The 24694-nt window shown below is 32.4% G+C and overlaps 2 protein-coding genes across 3 annotated transcripts; both read left to right on the top strand.

The window, feature by feature from the left end:
- Positions 1-1022: 1022 nt before the first annotated feature.
- LOC132725804 (uncharacterized) lies at positions 1023-14712 on the top strand. Of its 2 annotated transcripts, none has more exons than XM_060710991.1 (7): positions 1023-1152; positions 9979-10110; positions 10387-10470; positions 11418-11619; positions 11900-12701; positions 13388-13598; positions 13910-14712. In XM_060710991.1, the coding sequence occupies exons 2-7, from the start codon at positions 10048-10050 to the stop codon at positions 14111-14113; spliced, it is 1566 nt and encodes a 521-aa protein (XP_060566974.1). In that variant the 5' UTR covers positions 1023-1152; positions 9979-10047; the 3' UTR covers positions 14114-14712. The 2 variants fall into 2 exon arrangements, with proteins under 2 accessions (XP_060566974.1, XP_060566973.1); XM_060710990.1 differs by lacking the exon at positions 1023-1152 and adding an exon at positions 8304-8994.
- Positions 14713-16733: 2021 nt separating this feature from the next.
- On the top strand, positions 16734-22997 carry LOC132725807 (uncharacterized). The gene is made up of 7 exons (XM_060710994.1): positions 16734-16887; positions 18960-19091; positions 19291-19374; positions 19772-19975; positions 20311-21118; positions 21428-21638; positions 22413-22997. Exons 5-7 carry the CDS (start codon positions 20370-20372, stop codon positions 22623-22625), a joined length of 1173 nt encoding a protein of 390 aa, XP_060566977.1. The 5' UTR covers positions 16734-16887; positions 18960-19091; positions 19291-19374; positions 19772-19975; positions 20311-20369; the 3' UTR covers positions 22626-22997.
- The last annotated feature ends 1697 nt before the right edge of the window (positions 22998-24694 follow it).

The following is a 24694-nucleotide window of genomic DNA, read 5'->3' as shown; positions in this document are numbered from 1 at the left end:
TTAGATTAAAGTGCACACAGCAATTATCAGACAAAATATTTGGGTCACTCACTTCAAAGTGTGAAATAAATTGTATCAAATCTGATCTACATAAAACATAGTCTATTACACGCGGGCCTTGTGTATTAATGCATGTATATTTACCCACATTATTATCTTCACAACATCTGCCATTTAATATTCTAACCCCAGAAGCTTTACAAAACTCTAACAGTAATTTTCCATATTCATTCACAGTTTTATCTAGACTTTTCCTAGGCAAAATTTCATCTTGTATATAATCTTCTGGTAAAAAATCATGTAAAATATGGTAAGATTCTTCAACATAATCTAATCTTTCCCCAACTCTAGCATTGTAATCTCCAGTTAAAATAAAATTACATTTATTATTGTACATATTTTCAAAATTCAACATGTCATCAAGTAAAATTTCAAATATAGATTGATCACCAATATTTTCCCTACTAATACCCTTTGGGGTGTTATAAGTCAAACACACAAATAAATCATTTTCAAAATTAAACAATGATTTACTAAATTTCATCCATATCAAACAGTCATCTGAAAATTTAACAAGTTCAACATACTGTTTTAGTTTATGATGAACATATATTATTAAACCACCACTGTCTCTTTTTGCACATTTAGATTTTAATTTTCTATGTAAAATATAATAATCAAAGTTTGTAACTTCATAGTTAAAAAGATCATTTGACCATGTCTCCGTTAAAAGAACAATATCATTATTTTCGAATAAATGTTTCATTTCACTGGAGTCTAGTTTATTGTATGTTTTCCCTGTGAGTCCCTGTACATTTAGTAAACAAAACTTGACCTCATGTTCACCCCTGCTGTCCTACTTCTGCGCTGTATTGTCATTGGTCGTCGCCGTACTATTATTCGTCCGTTTCACATTTCCCTGTACAGTTTTATTTTGGGATTCCGCTTTACGCCCAATATCCGGTTTGACATTACCCCACGCAGCTCGAGTACTATATTTAGATTGAGACGTCATACCGTTATGGGAAATTCCAGTGCGTTGTATGTTCTTATTTTGCTTCTGTTGTGTGTTGGTATGTTTATCATTGTTAAAATTGTATTTACTATTTTTTACTGATACTTGAGTTTTGCTATGGACTAAATCTTCTCTCGGTAAGTTTATTTCGTCACTATTTATGTTTGTTTTATTCATACCTATCGCCTGTTGTTGATCACGTGACACATTGTTAGCATCTGAACACTCACGTGTACTTTCACTTTCACTTTGCACAGAGTTTAACTCCTCATCCTGCCCACTGATGTTGTCTTCTACTGTTGTACATGAATAAGTTCTGTTCATCCGTCTGTCCGATAATCCACTCCAGTAGTTATTATTATTCAGCCTATCTGCCGGGTTTATTCTATCAGTTCCTAACACTTTCCACCAGTCCGGGAACATATCTTTCACACATTTCCCATCTATGTACAACACAGCCGGATATTTTATTTGCACTTTCTGTCTATTTGATCTCGCTGTTCTAGCTTCTGCTGTTTTATATAATGAGGCCCTGGCCATTGCAATTTCTCTCGGATACTGTCTGTCTATTCCCAAGTTACTACCTTTCAGCTTATAAGCTTTGTTCATGATGTTTTCAGTATCAACAAAATCCCTAAATCGCACAACCATCGGACGTTTTGGGTCAGTCATACCCTTATATTTATCTTGTGTAAGCCTTCCAAGTTTATGTGCCCTCTCAATATACATATCCGTGGTGTCAATATCTATCTCATCTTCAAGAAAACCCAAAACGAGGCTTTTACAATTTTGAAAATGTGATTTTTCTGTGAGACCATATATCACTAAATTATTTCTCATGCTCCTTGATTCACAATCAACTGATTTGTAAGACAATACCTTTACTTTCCAGTCTTGTTCTTTACACAAATCCTCCATTTTACTCAGTCTCTCATCTAGGTCCTGGAAGCCTTTGTTTACATTATGAAGCTCCTTATGTAGTGATAACTGCTGCTTCTCAATTCCTCGTATTTTTTTATAGTTTTTAGTCACTTGATCATAGATGCGTTCTAACTTATCATCCGTTCTTAATCCATTAAAGCAATCACTACTTCCAGCACTACTACCCTTTTTCCTCTTCTTTGTTATTTGTTTAAAATCTCCGCCATTTTCCTTTTGTTCGAATCTGTTGTGTGTTGAGACAGCAAAGAAAACGCTAGATTCCTCGGTATCCTGACCTTCATCTAAATCCGTATATCCAAAATCTTCATCCACAAACTTATCATATCCACTCGCCATATCCCACACACTTTAAACACTGGCTAACTTTTTATTTTAATAGAATTTTTATCACCCGAAAAAAATTGAAAATTCTAGTGACCTTGACATAATACATCAAATGTTTACACGCCATGTGAAGGAATATAGCCGGCGTTAACGTTTTCTAGAGATGGTCAAGTATGAAGTACGGATTTTAATATTTTCAGCTTTGCAACACTTTTAGCACGTATGTTATAAAATTAGATATGATAACATTAGAAACAAACACCATTTTAACACAAGGGACAAATTGAATAACCAAAATAAATGACAATCTTTTTATTTTTAGTAAAAATATTTTTCACAGATTAAGCACACATTGCGGGCATATACTTGCATATTAGTAAAAAACAAGTAAAATAATGATGCTGCACACCAAAGACGCCGCCATATGATGTGAACAGTCACGGGTAATGTACAAAATCAGAATTGAAAATCGTTCTCTATTACAGTTGAATATCGAAGCACTTATCAATTTTTTCTCCATGTTTTTGGTATGTGTCTGAAATTCTGAAATGTTTGTTTGTTGCTAAAAGATTGAAACGTCTGGTCGAAGCAAAATAAATTGGATAACAAGTAAATTTGAAATGATTGGTAAACTTAAAATAATTTCAAGACAATATGTGCCGAAAATATGTTCATTTAAATATTGGTCCGCATTGCATAATATTGGAATGATTTTTAGGGAGAACTGTCTGTTACTTTACAAGTAGCAACAATAAAATAATAGTTAGGAATAAATTGATATAATATTATATTATAATTTCTTAGTTACGTATTGTTTACTTATTTATAAAAGATAAAATTACTTGATTAAACAAAATTATGCATATTCGCAAAGGACCACTAAATGTAGTGAAAAAATCTAGGCAAAAGAGAACAATCGTCAGTCACAGAATCCTTCAAAATAAGCTATTGCAAATATCTGTGATACATTTTAAAATAAACGTACTTTTATACTCAGTTAAACTGTTTTATAACTTAAATGTAAATTATTTTCATGAATTACATGTCGCACATGTTTTGCCTATTTTGCAAAAAATATTTTCGTTGCGTCTGTAGCGCCAAAAAATCTCCGTTGCGTATTTTGATGATACCTCTTGTTCCCTGCCCGAATTTGGTTCCCGTCATTAGACTATAGACATGTCTGTGTTGAGCTAAGGGTTGAGGAAGAACCGCCTCTCTGATAGTAAGCGTGGTTTAGGTGTTGTTACTTGTCATGTAATGATTCGAAAGTTATATTGATCATAGTTGTCTTGGTTCCCTCCCCACCGTCAAAGAAGAGTAAATGCAAGCTTAAGGAGCATCATATTAAATTTGGCGACAATTTAAGTCGGATCCGAACTCCAATAGAGGCGGAGCAAATGTAGTGAGTGACAGTGCCTCAGTGGTTACCTCTGTCAACGGTTAAGTTTTAGAACGATCGACTATAGACTAGACTGGCTCATTGGCACGTTATTTATAAGGTCGATAAAATTAAATAATTATAAAAAGAATATGATATTCAAACATGGCACTATCACTTAAACGTTTATTTTAATCCTTTAAAGCTCTGTGACATGTTGTTCATCAGAAAAGCTATTTTTATTAGAAAATTTGAAAACAATGTGATTCTGTTAAAACAAAACAAATGGACAAAAACAAAGTCAAAAAATTTCCCCATTGCTATATGGGCAAATGCATATCTACAAGATGGCGCATGTACGCGCCGTCTAATAATGCTAATAGCTTATTGACTGTATGACCGAGCACAGTTTCCCGAAATGATTATGGAGTTTGCCACAATTTAAGTTATAACTAAAGAAACTGCCTACTATTACAGGTTTGTTTTTAGGACTTGTTTTAATAAATATCAAATTGTATATCATTTTTAAGAAAAAGTATATACGATGTTTAAAATAAAAGCAATCTTCTAATTTTAAAGCATGTATACCACAGACAAGCCGCTAAAAGATGTCATTATAGAAAGCATTAATCCTTAGATTGACTTTACAATATTCAAGTTGCTGGAACCACCAAACTTGAAAATGGTCAACATAAAAATAAGATTACAACAAACACAACAATAATGTCGTGTTGAGCTACCTTCAAGAATAGGAAATATAAACATCTCTGATTGTATGATCAGGCAACTATTCAAGGCCTGTACACGACAAGTACAACGTAATGATAATTGGCAGCATCGCAAAATAAAGAAACAACGTAATGATAATTTACAGCATGGTAAGATAAAGTAACAACGTAATGATAATTTCACTTGTTTTGTCATCTGTTATAGCATAATGTTGAGCATTACATTACGTCTTACGGTCATTTTGGACATAGAATTTGTAATACTAGTATTAACAATAATGTCAGACGTATTAAACATAGAACTACAATTGAGCGCATTTATGTCGCTCATCTACTTCCTGTTTACCGACTTAGTTAAATTTTTGACATAAATGTTCAATAGTAGGAAATGTTCGTAATAGTTTTCCCCAACAACTACTTCATATTTGGAAACAGCATTAACTCGTGGTCCCATACAGAGGCTTTCAATTTTAGACTTGTCGCTCATAACGACTTAGTTAAATTTTCGACATTAATGATGAATTGTAGGCAGTTTTAGTAACTTTTTTCTAAGCAACTACTAATCACAGCAACTTGATATTTATTTACAACATTACCACGTGATCCAATACCCCATACCGTGGGATTCAATTTCAGGTATGTCGCTCATTCACTTCCCGTTTACCGACTTAGCTAAATTTTCGACATTCATGGTCAATGGAAGCAATTTTCGTACGATCACAGCCTCAAGATATTTGGTATACAAATGCAACCCTGTCATGTCTGTCTTTGATCCATTTTTGTAGTCGGCATGTTTAACTTGTTTCTAGTCATTTTAAGTGACACATACATGCTCTTACGAGGGGTGACATTTGCTGTAGTTTGATAAATAATAGGAATTGAAAAACATGAAAAACACCATAAAAATGTTTAATTCTTTTACAGCCAGCTGTAAAAATTACAATGAAATACATTCAACAATAAGTAAATTACAAATAAAACAAAACATACACCGAAGCATACCCGGAGCACGCTAACGTCACGTCATTGCTTAATATGTTAAAGTCAAATTTCCCCGACCGTCATATTGACTCACTTCTCGACGTAATCTCCATTCACAGCGATACATTTTATATGCCTCTTGACTCATTTGTCGTACGTGTCCTCGTACCAGATGTTCTCGAATGACGAAACTATTCTCTGGGTTTCAATTTGTAATTCCAACCCGGAATCAAAGCGTCGACCACGCAGCTGTGCTTTGATTTCCGGAAAATCTCGGAAATCAATCATCTATTGACTCTCTTCCAGAAAATGTCGTGTCATCTAAATACTAGCGATCTACAGCTTTTCTTTGCTGTACTAGATGCTTGAATCTTTTTATACGTCTCCGTTGGTGTCTTTTCTATTCCAACACAAAACTTGATGATTGCCCTGACTTCAATGTCGCCTATTGACGTCATTTTTCTCTTGAATTGTTTAAGCACCAGCGATGTTAAAACCGTTGTAATACAAATAATTGTAATGATTTACGAGTAGAGTTTTCAGGTAATGATGTTGACGTTGTATTTAACGCTCGTGTTTCTTCGTGACATTATCCATTGTAATTTAAGAAAATTATTATCAATTAAATATATCGGTACCATTAACTTAAATACGATAAAATCGGAGTGCTCCGGGTATGCGTTATGCGGTTACTATAGAAACAAGTTTCGAGCGGTATTTGTCTATTGTTGTTAGTGAGCGATATACTACAAATTGAGCACATATTTAAATTACATTTTGTGAAATATGGATAAAAACGCACAATTTAGGAAAAAAATACAGCAAAAGTCAATATTAAACTTCCCGAACACCCCTCGTACATTTCAATATTAAACTTCCCGAACACCCCTCGTACATTTCAAAGTGCGTGCATTTCGGAAAAGAGCTAGTTTGTTCTTTAACGTCCAGGTTCTTGATCATGTGGAATCATACATCTACTTAGACAGCTTACCTGTCTTGAAACTATTGTATAAGTGTATATTAAAATAAATCAATATGTGGATTGGTATGTTTTGTCTTGACTACGACGAGATTTGCCCAACAATCAGTTAATTTACTATATTAGAACTTTATTTCATATGTCTTACACCACTTAGTATTTTGTTTGCTGTTTTATATTCCCTCGTCATATGTTGCAGAAGGTCGATGACATACTAAACAGTAGCTAACAATTTTATTTTAGGTATCATTATAAATTATAAATACAATGACAACAAACAGTCATATAAGATAATGTATATAAGAAAAAATAATAAATAAAAACGAAAACGACGGTTATTGTTAACACGACAGTATTGTTATTAATTGTCTCAACATCGATGTGATTTAAAATAAGCAAAAAGTATGGGGTTTTATCTAAACAATAAGTTTGTATAAAGCAATTTGGAAAATAAAGATTGTTATCAGATTTATCATCAGTGGAATATCTTCAATTCAGACAATCAGTACCAGATAGTTTAACACTATATACGAGGGTTGTTCAAAAAGTAATAGGACTAAGAGTCTTATGTCTCCATATTCCATTAGATTTTAAATATTTTCATATCCACGGCAATAGTTAATTGTTTTCTACAACTTCAGCATAAGTTTATTGAATTATTGCGCTATCACCTGTGATATTAAATAACCATGGTAACACGCAACCGGCGCAGCGCATCAAAAATAATTTGACGCTAATTTGTACTTTCAGCTTATTCATAATATGTTGTCTTTTCCCCCTAATATTTCACCAACACATTTCATCATATTAAAGTGTCATGTTGTCCAAATTTGACGTCATTCAGTCAAGAAATCGCTAAACTATAACGTTTTGAACAGCAGTGATAATCGCGTTAAATGTAGAAAAATGACGTTCGTTGAAAAACTTAAAATGTGTACGATCATTAAATTTTTCCAACAGATAGGCCCTACTCCTTTAGCTACGTATGAAAAGATTAAATTTTCACAGAACAATAATTAGGCAATTAGGACACTCGTTTTCAGCTGGAGAAAGCAGTTCAAAGACGGTGAATATGAGATCACAGACACGAAAGGGCTAGGGAGAAAGCGAAAATTGACGGACGTTAGAGACGTTAATTGCAATAGCGCTACAAAAGTATCGGCGATACTGTCCGGCATGTTTGATGTTTGCATCGGGTATACTGTTTCAGTTCTAAGAAAATTATTGAATAGGGGAAATTTGTTTTAAACACTATTTTATTTTTTAGATATATATGTGTGTGTGTGTGTGTTATCATTGAAAAAATTTGATAATGATACGCGGTAATTATTGGTATCAATTTTTCTCGATTTCGTTTAATAAATGATAGCCTGTGCTCAGAAGAAGAGAATATTTTTCAATTAATAAGCATTTTTAATTTACTGTACATAATCATATTGTTTTAAGAATGTAAGATGGCATGTGTAAATAAATAATATAAATCACTTTGTCATTTACATTATATGTCCATGCCCGTTTAGCTTCCAGAATACTCAAAATCACGAGATCAAACCGAAAGTTGCCGGCCACCGGGCATGTTTCGAATAAAGAAATGAAAATGTGATTGCTTTTTTTCGCTACATCTCCACAGATGAGTTCTGGTTATAGTTACATGATTCAAGCACCTAGAACATTGTGGAGAATAATTTCAGAAAGAATGACGCTGTTTACATTTTGAATTTATTTTGCGACGTCATGAACGTCATTTATTTAACAATTAGCGTGCGCCGGGTCGCGTACCCCTTGTCATTTGTAAGTTGTACAGAATTGTTGTTTTTAAACATATTGTATTGATTTTTTCACTGTATATAGAGGACAAATTCCGATATTCGATTTTTGTAAACTCGTGTACGTAGATGAAAAAATGTGAACAGTAGAGCTGCAGTCCTATTACTTTTTGAACAACCCTCGTATATCAGATTACAACCGGTATAAATACACTTAAAACAAATGTGACAAAAAAAGAAAATGAAAAGATTTTTGTTTAAATATATAAAGTAAAAGGGCAATCAAGTAAAAAACGTAAACGTTGAAACATTTTTTTTTATTTCGTGACTTTACTTATTTAGTATGCTTGTTAAGGATATCTGTCAAAACTTTATTTTTTCTATTTATCTACATAATATTGAGGGTTGACCGCAAGGTTATTGTAAGTCCCTCTTTATTTTATATGAGTTACTGCAGTTTTGCTGTAAACCCTTGATATGAGCATCAAACGTATGATATTTACATCGGAGTTTAATTAAATGGTTGTGACTCAAACTTCCCTTTTTATTTTTTAGTAAAGTACAGATAAAAACTGATGTGCCTTCTAACTTTTACATATGCCGTGACATTTTCTTAAGTATTTTTTGTTTTAAAAACTCATGATAATAACTGACAGATTTTGTACACTTTAGGTATAAAAATATATTTATCATCATAATTTAGTCGGCTTTCTGCATTTTGTGTTTTCTGATTCCTATAAAAAGCACTATAGTCGCGATGTGAAAAGAATAGCAAACTTTTGCTATGTTTTAAATCATTGATTAATAAGACCAAATTAGAGAAACAAATGGATAAATTGATAACAGTTTTCATGTGTTTTTGCAGTGCCACATTTCTAGTGGTAAGTAGGATTATTTTTATACATGCATATACTATTCATTTGAGAAATATTCTCTTTCATTCACAGTACAAGTTAAGACTCATGCTTGTTTTTATTTACATTTGAATAAATTGTAATGCCTGCACTTCAAACCTGGCCTAGTCGTGCTCGAGTCAAGTACGAATTAAACTTTTGACTACAATCCAGTACGGCAAGACATTTCTTTAAAAGAATGAAATCAGTAAAAAACAAGAAAATGCATCTAAAATATGTGAAATCACGCTATTGTAGAAATTCATAGTTTTTACATGGCAGCCAGGGTGTGGCCATTTACGAACTATGTACCGTTTGTTATAAATGTTTATAGATATGCTGCCTAAATGATAAAGACAAGTAGAATGTACTATCAGAACATATGCTGCCTAAATGATAAAGACATATGCTGTATAAATGATAAAATATGATTAATGTGAACTTTGCAATTACCATGCAATGAATCACAGTTATATCTGGAATGTGATAAGAATCTATTTTCTTATAAAATATCTATTATTATTGTCTTAAGATTTTGTCATGACAGAAAATGTATTATCTTCAAAAATAACAGTCATAACACATTTAAATTTATCATGATAGTGAAATCATCAAAATATATTTTCACTGTTCAATAAAAAGCATGACTGTTATAAAATATATTTGATGATGGCACATGTATTAAAATGAAACAAGAATTACTTAATATATATATATTTATAGCCTATATAATTATATTTTTACGCCATTTAATATTTTTAGAACATAAATTTTTATTGAACAATTATTTTATTTCGATTACTATATATAATTTCATATGATATTTTATTGCTCCATAAATATTTTAGGACATAATATATTGCATATTAAAAAAAAATATTTTTATCAAATTATGTAACACAACACGCATTAAATGAATGATTATGTCTAATAGGTTTTATCAAGTTTATAACTTTTCATATATACATGTAGGTTCAAATCAGTGGAAAACATGTCAAAGACCAAAGGATAAAAGTAGCAGATGAACAGTATGTTCGGATTATGATACAAACATTGATGGAACAAAACAGACGACTCACCCTTAAAAACAAACAACTGCGCAAGGTATCTGCCATTTATTGTCTTATTCAAGCATTAAACTAATCTTCCAAATAGTCATATTTTTAAATATCTGTATTCACATTCAATTAAAACATCTTGTCCTTTTTAACGCTTTTAATAAATTAAGGCATTCATGATATTTTTGACCAATAATATATGTCATATAAATATATTTTCAGCAAATGCAATCTCACTTTTTAAATTTCACTTAGACATTATTTAAATTTATTTATCTTATACAATTGCTATATATGCTTTTATATTGTTAATTTAATAAAGGTATGGGAAGATATGCAGAACATATGTGAATCTGTTAACATGCTGTCCTGTGAATGTGATACAAAGGCAGCATCTTCGTTAGATGTAAGCGTTTTTCTCACTTTAAATAGATATTACAAATCATTTTAATGATCAAAAATATATCTGATTTACATCTTTATCTGAATAATAAAATATTTATGTTAATGTTTATTTATTTTCAAAGTATTAAATTTTAGAATATCTACCTGAAGCATAAATTGTGATTTTAACAATTTTATTTATGTATTTCTCCAGGAACGATGGTTAGGAAACTACCCGCCTATATGATTGAAATACTGTTGGGAAAAGGCGTAAAATGAAACAAACAAACAAACAAACAAAATATTTATGCATTTATTTTATTGGGACAAAACTATAATTAACAGACTTCATGATATCTACACTAAGGCTTATCTTGTCTTTAGATATCACCTCCTCTTTCCCTCCTTAACCGTCATGGTCAAGTTGATTTTTTTAGGTACTTAAGTTAGACATTCTTACCTTTTAACAGGAGACAATGTTCCATTTCGTATATCTTGCAAGGAATTTATTACTGTTAAAACATTTCTTTCTTGAATGCCATGATCGTGCACATGTTCGTAATATATTGTATTAAGGCAATTCATTTAGAGAACGTTTTGCATTAGATCCATCCACTCTCATCGACTACCGAAAAAACGTAAATTTGTATTGAACTTACTCACTTGTACCAACTCTTTTAGGCCTACTTAGTGTAGTGTTGGACGCGGTATGACATATAATGTGTCAATGCCGCCGTTAAACCCAAACAACGGAATATTCATTTATTTATTTATCATTTATTTATTGACGTTGAAGCAACAATTGTTAACGTAAACTGCGAAATATTTTACGCAGCTTCCATAATTTAAAAATGTGAGAAATAAATTGAAGCGTTTAAAGATAGCAATAAGTTTTAGATAAGAATCTTGATATGGCAGATTGTAAATTTAGCATGTCCATTTAAGAGCATTTTCTTCATTTCCTTTTAGTATGCAGCACCATTTACTTTCACCAATTCAGTACGGCAATCAAGTAAGCCGAGAAATGCAGATGTATCTTTACAAATCCAGACTGTAAGGTCAAATGTATATAACGGGCATATGACCATGATGTCCGTCAGCTACATGTCGACATTGGATCATGTGACAGAATGGGTTGGCCTGAGAGAAAATGGTGGCGTATGGAGAACAGGTATATAGATATAATCGTCTTATGTCAAACAATGTTTTAATGGATGAATTTGTAAAATGAAGTATCATAACAAAATATCAATCATAAAAAGGAAGTCGATGTTTAGGTAACAACAAAGGAATGAATTATGCAAATGCATTAGAAGTTTTCTTTTTTGGTTTTTAGAAAAGAAAACAAAGAAACTTTTTAGGAAAGAAGTTAAGCCAATGTTCATATTGGTACGTATTTATTACATAATAATGATACTTAACAATACAGTGGTATTTTCTTATACATTTAGCTGGAAGCAGAAACACTTCTGATGGAACGATGTTCGACTCATCTGTTGAGATAGGAGAGCTTAAAAAATTAAGAGATTTAATATTATTCCTTTACAATGAAGAGGAGAATCTAAGTATACGTTTCAACCTTACAGAAATAGCAGTCACTGTAGATCGAGAACAAATAGTCATGCAACCGACGGAGATATTAATAACTGTAGACAAGCGCTTTCAGGCAACGAATGATACCGATTTCAGTATTTCAACAACTGTTTATGAAAACGTATTATTTTTAAAAGACTTTCCTACATTTGAAATTTATTTTACAGGAGTAAATGATAATTCATCTGAAATATTTGAGATTTTTAGCTTTAATTCAGATCTGATTGCAGTAAATATGTCTGCTACATCAGCTAACACTACAAATATGGAAATAATTGTCAAGCAGATGATTGCAAAATATGGAGGTATTCTAACAGTTCGATTTTGGTCTCCTATGACAGGAATGCTTCAAGACCTATACCATGGTCCCATTATTCAGATACAAGCAGTAGGGACCGACGACATTGTATACAATAATACTTTGGGCGTGTTTCCATTGCCTAAGCAAACTGTTATTTCCGCTCCATCATCAACACTAATGTGTGCAGCAATGGGAAACCCGCATCCAAATGTCACAATTGTAAAGGTAATAAATGGCCCGGAACGCAATGAAATTGAAACAAAAACTGAGTTAATTACTCGTGTTAATAACATGGAGATGAAAGTATTGACATTAAATTGGGATGCGTCAGGATATATTGAAGGTCTTTACGTCTGCAGGTACATCAATAAATGTTTATTTTTTATATCATAATAACGGGAGAACAGTTTTGAAACATTTTGTATATAATATAAGCCACTAACCGTCAGTTATAACAAACATTTTAAGGTTACATTATGCCAATCTAAGGGTATAAAGTAATTTTACCATAATAATCAATTTTATAATTCACTTCACACGAATAATTGATAACCCATGTGGCTCAAGGAAATTTCTATAAATATTCACGGAAGTTACCTGTAACATTCAATTAATAAAAAGAGTGGGGAATACTTTTTTTATATTTTAGGCAGATTTATATTTTATCGTTAACATATTCCAATTATTTACTGTTGTTACATCAACATAACAACAGTCAATCTTTTAAAATATATAATCGTTCCAGTTGAGCTCGACAATGAAACAATGAGCATAATATCAGTAAGTCAGTAACATAAACCCTTTAAATATGAAATCATTCAAGATCATGGTGAAATAGCCATTTCTGTTCAAAATAAGGATAATTCTGGGTATTACAGAAATATAACACATACACGATATATTTGCTATAGTGTATCATATTCTGATCACTTTATAAAGATTATTTGTTTGAAACAGCTCACATATTTTTCTTTTTGATTTCTAATCTTCCAAAAAAGTTATTATCAATTTCAATCATAAAGGCATTTAACTATTTTCATTATAGGGCTACAAATGGCAACAAGACGGTTGAATCAGAGACACAAGTGATAGCTAACGAAGATGTTGTTTTTAATGATACCTACACAGGCGTTGTACAAAACGACAGTAATGTTATCAAGCTGTCGTGTATGGCTACTGGAAAACCAAAACCAGAATTATCTCTTCGTTTGTACAGTGACTATGGTCCAAGTTTAATCAACGCTGGAGAGTACAAGGTTTGCGAAAAATACGATATACGCTGAATAAAACTATCTTCCCACTGAAGCATTTAAAACAGCAAAATTACATAACATTTGCAGACACAGTCTGAGTCTGTACATGGGGGATATAATCTAGAAGTGCAACATCCGTCACGCCCGCTAGCACCGGCTTGAGTGGTTCTCAATTCTCAACACTAAGTTATGTTATATGTTTAGTTGTACAACAATTCATGTCATGCCTTACTTGATGTCGATAACAGTCATTAACTATTTTGATTTTGTTTTAATGTAGATGCTTAAATGTGCTATTGATATCTCTATTTTAGGTATGGAAGGAAGACGTATTTGTATCTCGGGTATCACTTACGCTTGCAGCCGAGGACGGTCAAGATTTCCACACGATATACTGTGTTGCAAGTCAAATGGGTGGAAATCATAAACATGTTAAAATTGATCTGTTTCCTTATGGTCAAAAGACATACAACTGGGACCTTTATGAGCGCATAGAAAGAATGAATGAATTTTTATAAATCAATCTCATTAAAAAGCGCTGTTTGGTACTATTTTATTGTTTCGCGACACATTATTATTTTTTCTTTAAATATTTCATGAACAGCAACAAGTTTTAAATAAGTGTTCACTTTGCTCTTGCATCTGTTGAATTATTTGGTCAATGTTTGAGGATACTATTCATTACATTTGATATGATAGAAACGTTGCTGTATTTTTACTATATTTTTATATCAACAAAATTCTCAGAAAGCTGTCCCGAGCAAAACACATCAACTCAAGACTACCAACAAGTCACAAAGCAGAACACAAAGAAAACAAGTCATCTTGTGATATTGTTTATTTCAAGAGTTTAGTTGTGAGAGTTCAGGCTTGGTAAACAATCGATATCTACAGAGAAAAATATCAAATGAAAAGAAAAGACGCAACGATGGATTGAAGTATTATGAAAAAGGGGGACCAATGCAACTATAAAACTATACTTATTCTATTGTTTAAATGTATCTCAGACTCAGTATCAATAACTTTGGAAAGTTCAACACCTCTTGCAAAAGTCTTTTGAGGACGAAAAACTTCTAAAGGTTAGGTCACTAAGTTGTGTTTAAAATATTTTTACATGAATATGTTTCTTTATTTATTTATATCACATTCTAATGCCCATTATGGCTGAGGTTGATGAAAAAAGGCGCGTAAACATCTGCACCTATCATATAAAAACGTAACGAATTTTGTAAAATTGTACAACGTTTTCAACAACATGACTTAATGACGTCATGATTGAAAACATTTGTCGTTACACGGCAAAAATTGGTTAAAAAATTATTGGAAACCACTTTAAAGCATGAACCTAAAAGAAACTTTTGCTTTGTATGTAAGAGCAAATTATATTTCACTTGTGAACACAAACTCATACTTTTCTTCGTGGTTACTCCACGCGTGAAATATTACATCAGTCTGATGTTCACTTTTTGAAAGATATTTCGATCTTACATACAAAATAAACTTAATCCTTATTATCCAACTATATAACATTTAACGTTTAAATATGCAGATATAAACTTTTTAAGCAACGTTATGCAGATGTACTCGTATATATTTCTTCTTCCTATATAAACCTTCAGAAGACATTCAGTTTATGTATTAGCCGTAACACTGTTTATGTTTTCTGCTATATATATTATTACAGAGCAGAAAGGTGGATAACGGGAAAAGTATTGATATAAACGAACAAATTCCCTTCAAAATATATTGTCTTCTTTCGCAAGAAGCAATAATTTATTATGTAGTTCATTTCCGTTATGCGGTGACATTTTGCGGCAGTTTTTTTTTCTGACGAAATGTCCTGTTAAAACATTCCTAAAGATTGATAACATTTAATCGAACCCTTTTCTTTTTTTCGAAAGGTTTATTCTTAACCTTTTTAAGTATAAACGCAAAAATAGGCATAAAGCTTCATGTTAAGTAATTTGTATAATGCGGTGGAACAAAATGAGAAAAAAGGGTCATTCAAAATGTAGCGGTGCTATTTTTTTAATGTCTATTTAAGTCAAACGATGCATTTTAAAATATTTAAACAAATATTATTTCATATAACATGTTTCCATGTTTAAATACAAATGTACTCTAACGTAACGGTAAGTGTACTGTAACAGTACAATAGATACAAACAACATGTTAAAGTTATCTTTGGTTTTCATTAAGAGCAAATTAGAATAAAGCAATGTCAGAGTAAATTTCCTTAAATTGCAATCACTTACGTGCTTTATTAAATAGAAAAAAAGAATCCCTAAATACCGCTTAAAACGACAAAATTGAAAAATGCTGCAGGCTTGGTTTGATTGAGCCTGTTCATGAACTATACTGGAAAATGCAAGTTACCGTCCACGCACCCTACCACCTGCTTAAGCAGAATTCAAAATTAATTACGGCGCCTATCATGGAACCTTCTTCCAAAGATGCAACTTTTAATATGAGAAGCTAACTGATTTTATTGTGACAGTGGCACGAAGAAAGACCGTAATTTTTCAACGATTTATTCTCAGAGTAACCCAGTTACCAATGTATCAGATGTCAGCATGATACCATGTTTACCAGAAAATGTTTTGTGATTTGAGCCATACACTATTTATTAAAAAATATAGATTAAAATAATTTACTTAGCTGAGTCGAAATATTAATGAATCAAAATGTCGAAACTGATGTAATTTTATATGAAAACATTTTAATTACTACAATTTCTCAACGAAAAGGTCACCTACACCTTCATCAAAAGCTGTAAATGAAGAACGGCTGAAAAAAGCCAAGTAGAGAAGGTCTTAATTAAACATTGTCAAGTAGTGGTTAAGCTAAATCACTAAGAATAAGTTGTTCAAGGCTGACACTACAACTATAGCTCACATATTTTATTTCATATCAAATAAACAATACTCAAACACTTATAAAGCTAACTGCCAGTATGCCTATAAGCATCATTTAGGTTCTAGTATTCTACTTAAACAGAAGTAAGTTTTTGTCCACCTAACCTTTGAAAGACCTCTATATGAAGGGCTTAAGTATAATTATTTTAAGAGCATAACGCTTAAGTACAGCTTACATTGTGTACGCGATGGAAATAATTGTCTTAATTGTTAAGTAGAATATGATAGCTTGTTATTTATCCGTCCACATACTTGCTCTCCTCTGTGGTAAAAAGAATATTTGATATGTTTTCAGTTGTGAAGGTTGTATAAAGTGTATTCGAATGGAGTCTTTAAATATATTGTTCGCAGTTGTGTTTATTTTACACATCTTTGAGGTGAGTTTTAGACATTAATATCAGGGGACTAAGTAAAATCAATTTATATAATGCATTCGTTTTTTTAGAAAAATATGATCTTTTGCTATCAATTAAATAGTGCTACGAAAAAATGACATGCAGTATCTCTGATGCTATTTTATGACCAATTTGTATGTACACACATCTATTTTATTTATGTTAGTCGAATACTCTCTGTACGATTTCCCATTTTTACTGGTAGAGGAAGACTTCAGGTGCCTCTCCACACGAACCGGCATCTCAGTAGAGCCACCGACGTCCCGCTAACTAGCTCGAAAACTTCCTCACATGAAGGAATGTCCACAAAGAGAACTTGGGCACATCATATGTAAAAATTTAATTTTCAAAATGGATATGGTTTCGCATCCACATCCGCTAAAATTTGAGATCCAGTGTCAAGATTGTACCTCTGTAGTCACTTTGTTCGGAGGCTGTAAAATATCTGCTTAACACGGAATTATTAAAGTCTATATCAAGAAGTTATTGTTTTAATTAATCAATGGATGATTTCAAAATTCAAAATATCATTATTTTAGCAAATGTTTTAGCAACGATATCAAATCATTCTGTGAAAAGCCTTAACAAGTGATGTTAGATATTTATTAGAAATACTGAGCATGCGCAAACAAGCATTATATAAAGGGTCAGTCCAAGTCCATCGTGTATGATAATACAACACTAATAATCTCATTGCAATTTAATTGAGCAGTATTAGTTAGTTATAATTGAGCAAAGGCATGTACATTTAAAACAGCACATTTATGTTCAGAAAGACCTTTAGAACTATTATCAAGTGAGCAAAGTTAGACAAAATACATTTTAAGTCGAGACAAAGTAACTAAAGTAAGCAAGTCAAAAAGGCTAAATAGAAAGGAAGAAAACAATGGTACATGGACAGCGCGCAAACCGTTACATGGATGAAAAAAATTATCAACACATGCTTTTCTATGGTATGATTTTATGGAAGCATTCAGCATTTAATCAAAAATGTATTTTCTTATTCACTTCCTAATCAAACCGTGAATGTGGGCTCAGTATGTATGGTGGGTGGGGAGTAACAATTGTGGCAAATATGCTTCATTTAACTGGGTCTGTTATTTCAAATTATAACACAAACAAGACCGTCACATGGCTGATTAGTGATTAACTTATTTAAAGGGATGAAATATACTTTTGTATTATAATGGTAATATTAAGTTGTTTCTATAATCTTATGGTCGATCCTTGAAAGGTTGGAAACCAAATTTGTCTGTTATTTCACCAGACAATTACACGTGAACAGACTGCTATTTGGAGTAGTTTTAACTGCTTTGTAATGCCTTAATATACGCCTCATTTACTATCAAAGAATTATGATATTAATATATTTCTTTTTTCTTTTTTTTTCTTTTTTTTTTGTTGCTTTTGTTGTTGTTTTTATCATAATTCAAGCAATTATTATTACAGAGAATTTGTAGATTTATACGTGACTGTACACATTTAAGTAATAATTATATTATAAATGTATCAGACCAACTTTAACTTACGTGCATAATCGCATCTGTATCATAGTGTGATATTGGCATTGTCGTATACCCATACATATACAGTGCGTTAACTGGAGCGCATACTATTAGTTATCCGCATTCCAGTTTCAGCACTGTCTCTTGGGGATTAAAATTGAGCATGCTCGTTATAAGTAATAGAAAGAGCATCGACACACTCGGCAATAGGATATACCTTCGGGTGCTATGCCCCCTCGTATATATCAGATATCCTCGTGTGTCGATGCTCTTTCTACACATTAAAATTTAATGTTACTTTGTTGTTTTTATGTACATTTTATTTTCAATCATGTCCTTTGTGTTAAATAAAACTAAAGTCAGTGCTGGGATAGCATGCATTTACTTGTGTCAGTTATTCCACATTGTGCTATCATATAAAACGTTTACTTTTCTGTAGTATACTGTCACGGTATTTTAAACGCATTAACTTGGATATTCCATCTTTTAAACAAATGTAAGAACAGTAAATACTAATTTCACGTGTAAAAAATGAATTTATTTTTGTAGGTATATGGAGCTAGTCAATATAACAGTAGCCGAAATAGTCTGACCGGAAATGAACAAGAATTGAGAGATATGCTTAACACTGTTATGGAGCAAAACAGGAAACTTGTTTTGCAGAATAACAGGCTTCAGCAAGTAATGAAAATTATCTTTCTTTTCTTTTCTTTTCCTTTTTTTGTATTGATTTTGTTTATCTTGTACTTTAGTCTTTTTCTGTGTATTTTGTGGGATACTTTGCAGTTCTGTACGTCAATCATTTAAATAACGCTATTTGTCGTAAACCTTTGTTTTACTACATGTCATTTTTTATTTTAATATTCCTTGGCAATTTCAGGTATGGTTTGGTATGCAGCAAATGTGTAAAGCTTTAGCGTTGCCTGTACGCGACTGTGACCAGTGCAGTAACATGACCTTAAGTGTATGTATCTTAACGACTTAAATTATTAACAATATTTATTATAGATCTACACATTCATTGTCACAAGAAACACAACTGTTATCCGTCTTGGAATGTTAGTGGCTCTGGTTGCGCTTCCGTTAGTATTTTTGAATTACCACATATATCGCTTATAAATATCCTATTTATGTTAGTATTGCATGGAATACAGTAATCTTTAAAAAAAAATTATCAAAATCATTATAATTTTTTTACAACTATAATAAATCACAACTTCAATATCTAAATAAACGCTATGTTCTTTTCAATTCAACACCTTTACAGTTCAGTGTGAAATGTACATGTATATGTTCAATGGGTACATATTTTCAGGTTTTAATGATGTCTATAAATAAACAAAATGCGCATCTTTTTCCAGGGTAACAAATCATATGCGCCCGAAACAAATGAAAATCAGTACGAATGTACTCCAGCAAATGCAACATTACCACTTGAGGTGTTGTCAATCAAGTCAACCGGACTAACGTCAATTGTAACTAATATAAGCATTACCTATGTCGCTTCCCCGAGCATAACGTATACTGGATTGGTCTGGTAGATGATGGTAGAACATGGAGAAACGGTAAAGCTTGTCATTTGGTTTGAAATAATTAAACCGCTCCTTGCTCAATACATTTATTGAGTGCCCTTTTCTAATGCAATGGCATGTTACATGCAATTATCATGCTCTGTGTTCCACTGGGTGCCTTTATCCCGTCATGTGGCGCATCGCTGCCCTTCGTTTTTTATATTAACATTCACATTTTAAATTTTCACATTCACTGGGTGCTTATATATTGAAATATTAAACTTAAGATTAAAAATAAAAATAAAAGAAACAGATCAGTAATTAGACAAACAGTACATAAAAAAGTGAAATCAAAAATAGTGACGAAAATTTTGTACGAACAATTACAGGTGGAACAAAGACACAGTCTACGCCAGGAAGTGAGATATATACTTCAACGGTTGATGTGATGAATGTTACCTCGTTTCGTACTATTTACTTCCGATTGTCTAACGAAAAACATGTCATATCTATAGTACTAAATACCACCGCTGCAGAAACATCCCAAGAACAGACCATAACACAACCACATTCAAAACTTATTGAAATGAACACAAGTTACATGGCACCACAAAATTCTAGTTTGACAATAACAGGGGTTATAAAGTTAAATATGTCATTTATCGGTGACTCCTCTACGATTGTTGACGTTTTTGAAGGCCTTAACACAAGTTCAAACCCACCTATATTTTTTGAAAAATCCAGTTTTAACTCGGATGAAATAAATGTTAACTTAACGAAAAGAACAAATGAAACAACAAATTACCATATAACAATCGGTCATTCTGTTATCAAATACGGCGGCTTTCTGACGATCCGCGTCCCTTATATGGAATCTTCAAAGGACAGGATGGTCGACGTGTATTCAAGCGGTTATCGTGTAAAAATCTTTGCTTATGGCACAAAAGACGTTCTACCATACAATGTTGTTGGAACGTTTCCTCTGCAAAAGCAGACAATTATTTTCCCGCCATCTAGTACCATCATGTGCCTTACAATTGGAAACCCACGTCCTAACGCTTCAATATTCAAAATCGATAAAAATGGTGGTTATAAGAAACTTGTTACAGAAACAGTCTTTTCAAACAGCTATTCAACCGTGGAAGTACTAACTTTGTCAGCAAATCAACGGACACACGAGGGTCGTTATATTTGCAGGTATTTCAGTTAAGTACACATACTTGTAATCTTGTCATTACATTAAATGCTTTTAAAACAACTATAACGCCATGACGTCATTACATTTTGCCATTACTTAACAAGAATAATTCAAACTTGGCTTAACAATTTTATTTTGTTATTTGTCAAATTTATAACGTGTATGCTTACTGTGCAAACTCAACTGCCAAAAAATAAATGTGAATAATACATGAACAAATTAAAAAAGAAGTTGAATGTGAATTATTATTGATAAAATGTTAGCTTTTACGACACTTTGTTTGACACAAAACTTTTGTTTTCAAAAAGTGCATCGAATGGTAATAAAGTAGTGGAATCAGAAACTGACGTTGTTATCATCAAAAAAGCTGTGATCGACGAAACCAAGACCGGTGTATTGAAAAATTCGAGTAACACCATCGTTGTTTCTTGCAAGGCCAAAGGAAAGCCTAGACCAGAACTTGACTTCCGTCTGTATGATAAACAGGGCCCTTTTATGATAAGATCTGGATTGTTCAAGGTAATGCACATTATATATCTACAAAGAGGTTACTTTGGACTGCTTTTTATATACAAATGTATGTGTTTTAATATGTCGCCCCTCTTCAATTTTAATGATATCAAACAGCACTATCTGCACATTTACTACATATAAACCTCCAAAACTATAAGTCCTGGAGACGACTGAGTTAATGTAACATTTTGATATAGAGGAATTCGAGACGCATTCTGATTAAGTTGAAATATCCTTAAGTTAATATTTAGGAGCTGATTTAAACATTTTGACATCTATATTCCTGTACTCAGTATTGCTAAGAAATGGTTTTCTTAATAAAACGTCAACAAATTAAATTCTGGCTTCCAAAAAAAAATACTAAATACAAATTATTCAAATGATTGCAAACATGGACAGAATAAAAAGATTGTTGCCCTTGCGCTCTCTCCTGTTTTTGTTTGGTGTCTTTCTGGGATCCTTGCCGGTATTGCTGGGGTATTTTGGGGATGCATCCATTGAATAACACCCTTCTTTGTTGACAAATTTAGCTTATGACCAAAAGGTACCATTTGGGAAACTGGACCTGTGCGATAATAATTCATTAATAAAAGTATTGTTGGGCCTAATGAACCTTTAAACCATGTTACTTTGATTTTGATTAGAATACGCCTACCAATTATGGTTGTCACGACTGTCAAGATTATGTATTAATCACGATAAATAACTAGCAACTGGCGGGTGTTTTCATATATGAATTTATACTTTTGTAGTTTGGTATATGAATTTATACTTTTGCAGTTTGGGAAGTCTGAATCCGGCAAGTACTCATCCCGAATAACCCTTACATTATCTGCTTCAAATGATACTGATGTGCATACGGTTTATTGCTTTGCGGCACAGGGCGGTGAAAGAAGACATTTTATAATAAGCAAAAAGATCAGAATTTTCCCTGAAGGACGAGAAAACAATTGGGATCTCTATCAGCGCGTTTCAGAGGCTCAAGACTTCTAAAAACGTATATTGATAGGGAGCAACAAACAGTATTGTGGCATTACAATCATACTACCAGTACACATCCTGATTCAATAGTGTAATCTAACGTATTCTTTATAACCAAAAACACAGTTAAAAAAATGTTTCCAGTAATTGGCCAATGAGTAACTTGTTTAATATCATAAAAGAAAAAGCTTTTGAGAAATAAAAATGAAAGTTTCTGAGGCATTATGGGCCTTCACTGTACATGTATTAATATATTTTGTTTCAAATGAAATCTTATACAACTTATTTATATGAAAATTAGCTTGAGCTTTAAGGTTTGTTGTATTACAAATATCCGAAACCTTTTTATAATGGAATTAAACTATATTACATGTATGTATGGTATACCGATCGTCAGTCATTTATATTCAATCTATTTATAGTATATATTAAAGTTCGTACTGTTGTTAAAAACGGGGACTAATCTGTAAAGTGACAGACTCTTGTGGCTCCACATTTATCAGTTCATTAGTGATAAATAGGTTGGAAGGCCTTTCATGCACACAAAATTGCTTCTACTTTTTTACCTTTCATGCATAAAATAATGTACTGAATACGAGTAAAAGTGACAGGTTATCATTGCAGAGTGGACATGACAAACTATGAAAACAAATATCAAGATAATAAGGCATGAAGTGTTTAAGTAATTGTTACACAAATAATTTTAAGTGACAAGTGCTGTGTGGCAGCTGCAAAATTTGCCCCGTACTTCACTTTTGTGTTGTTATATTTCCTTCGGGATCATTGATTCCAGCACTTTTGACTGTTAAAAAATTGAGTACCGCTCAGCCGGTGACAGGGGACGTGAGGGATGCTACACTTTTTGATTATTCCTCATATACAGACTAAGTCAAACCGAGTCTGCAATTTTTCACGTAATTTTGTTGTGATTACATGTTTTCGGGCCATCACTCACGATTTTTTTACTAATATCTATTACTGTAATAAACGTCGCAGAATAATTTTATATACTTTATATAAGGAAAAACAATCTCTACATCGTTATATTATATCAGAGTTTGGAGACTTTACTATTGAAAACGTATCACAGTCAAATGTTATACCAATGCATGCACAGGGCGTTAAGTAATAGAAAAAGCATTAAAACACGAGGCTATCTGATTGGTACGAGGGGGCGTAGCGCCCGAGTATCAATTAGATTGCCGAGTGTTTTGATGTTCTTTCTCTTTTGTATCATAGTCAAATATAAAAACAAGTTCCCTGTTGTCACAATGAGAAACTCCTGAAAAATATATCCAATGAACGAGAATCTGAATTTGATATTTCTGTCGCTTTCCCCTTCTCTTTTCCCTGCCGTATCAATAAGAAAACCCCAGCAAAAATGAGCCAATCATTCGGCATGCTCTGGAGTGCGGGTAACTAATACCTGCAATCCAGTTAACGCATTGTGCATCTTTATGTATACGATTTAACTCTGGCGCATTTTCAACAGAAAGGTCCCCAGACTATGATACAACTGGTATTAGTTATCTACACTCACTGTCTGGAGCACGCTCCTTGATAGGCTCATTTTTTTCTGAGTTTTTTTTTTGACGACAGGGAAAGAGATAACGATAGAAAAGTCATATTCTGATGCTCGTGCATTGTTAACTTTCTTCTGGGGTTTAAAAGCGTGACGATAGAGAACGTATTTTCACTTTTGCCTATGATACAAAAGAGAAAGAACACCAAAACACTCGGGAATGTTAGCCTCGTATTTCGGTGCTATTACTTAATCTTCAAAACGAAAAAAAGAAGCATAAACAGTGAATTGATTTATTTCGCTAAATGTTGGTTATTTTATATCATTTTAATCGGAAATAAACGATATAGCCTAATAGTCAGCGCCTTTACTCAAAAAGTATAGGCTTTTTAAGTAAGATATAAAAAGTTGGTTAAATCGTTCCATAGTTTTATATTTTCTTGTCACAAAAAAATCAGTACTATTTCTAACTTGTGGGAAGGGGGCATGACAAGTAACCCGTTCCCTAGCTAGTGGCAAGAACTATATTTCATTTAAAATACATTTCCTGTTATATTTA

The sequence above is a fragment of the Ruditapes philippinarum genome, unplaced genomic scaffold (assembly GCF_026571515.1).
Source record: "Ruditapes philippinarum isolate M1 unplaced genomic scaffold, ASM2657151v2 ctg541_1_1_1_1, whole genome shotgun sequence".
Lineage (NCBI taxonomy): Eukaryota > Metazoa > Mollusca > Bivalvia > Venerida > Veneridae > Ruditapes > Ruditapes philippinarum.
The sequence above is the reverse complement of the archived record's forward strand: the minus strand, read 5'-3'. Positions and strand labels throughout refer to the sequence as shown.

Coding starts and splice junctions, on each gene's coding strand:
- LOC132725804 (XM_060710990.1), top strand. CDS start 8,941: ATGGATAAATTGATAACAGTTTTCATGTGTTTTTGCAGTGCCACATTT. Junction 11,620..11,899: donor TGGTGGCGTATGGAGAACAG/GTATATAGATAT, acceptor TTATACATTTAG/CTGGAAGCAGAAACACTTCT. Junction 13,599..13,909: donor TCAACGCTGGAGAGTACAAG/GTTTGCGAAAAA, acceptor TCTCTATTTTAG/GTATGGAAGGAAGACGTATT.
- LOC132725807 (XM_060710994.1), top strand. CDS start 20,370: ATGAATGTTACCTCGTTTCGTACTATTTACTTCCGATTGTCTAACGAA. Junction 21,119..21,427: donor GAGGGTCGTTATATTTGCAG/GTATTTCAGTTA, acceptor GTTTTCAAAAAG/TGCATCGAATGGTAATAAAG. Junction 21,639..22,412: donor TAAGATCTGGATTGTTCAAG/GTAATGCACATT, acceptor ATACTTTTGCAG/TTTGGGAAGTCTGAATCCGG.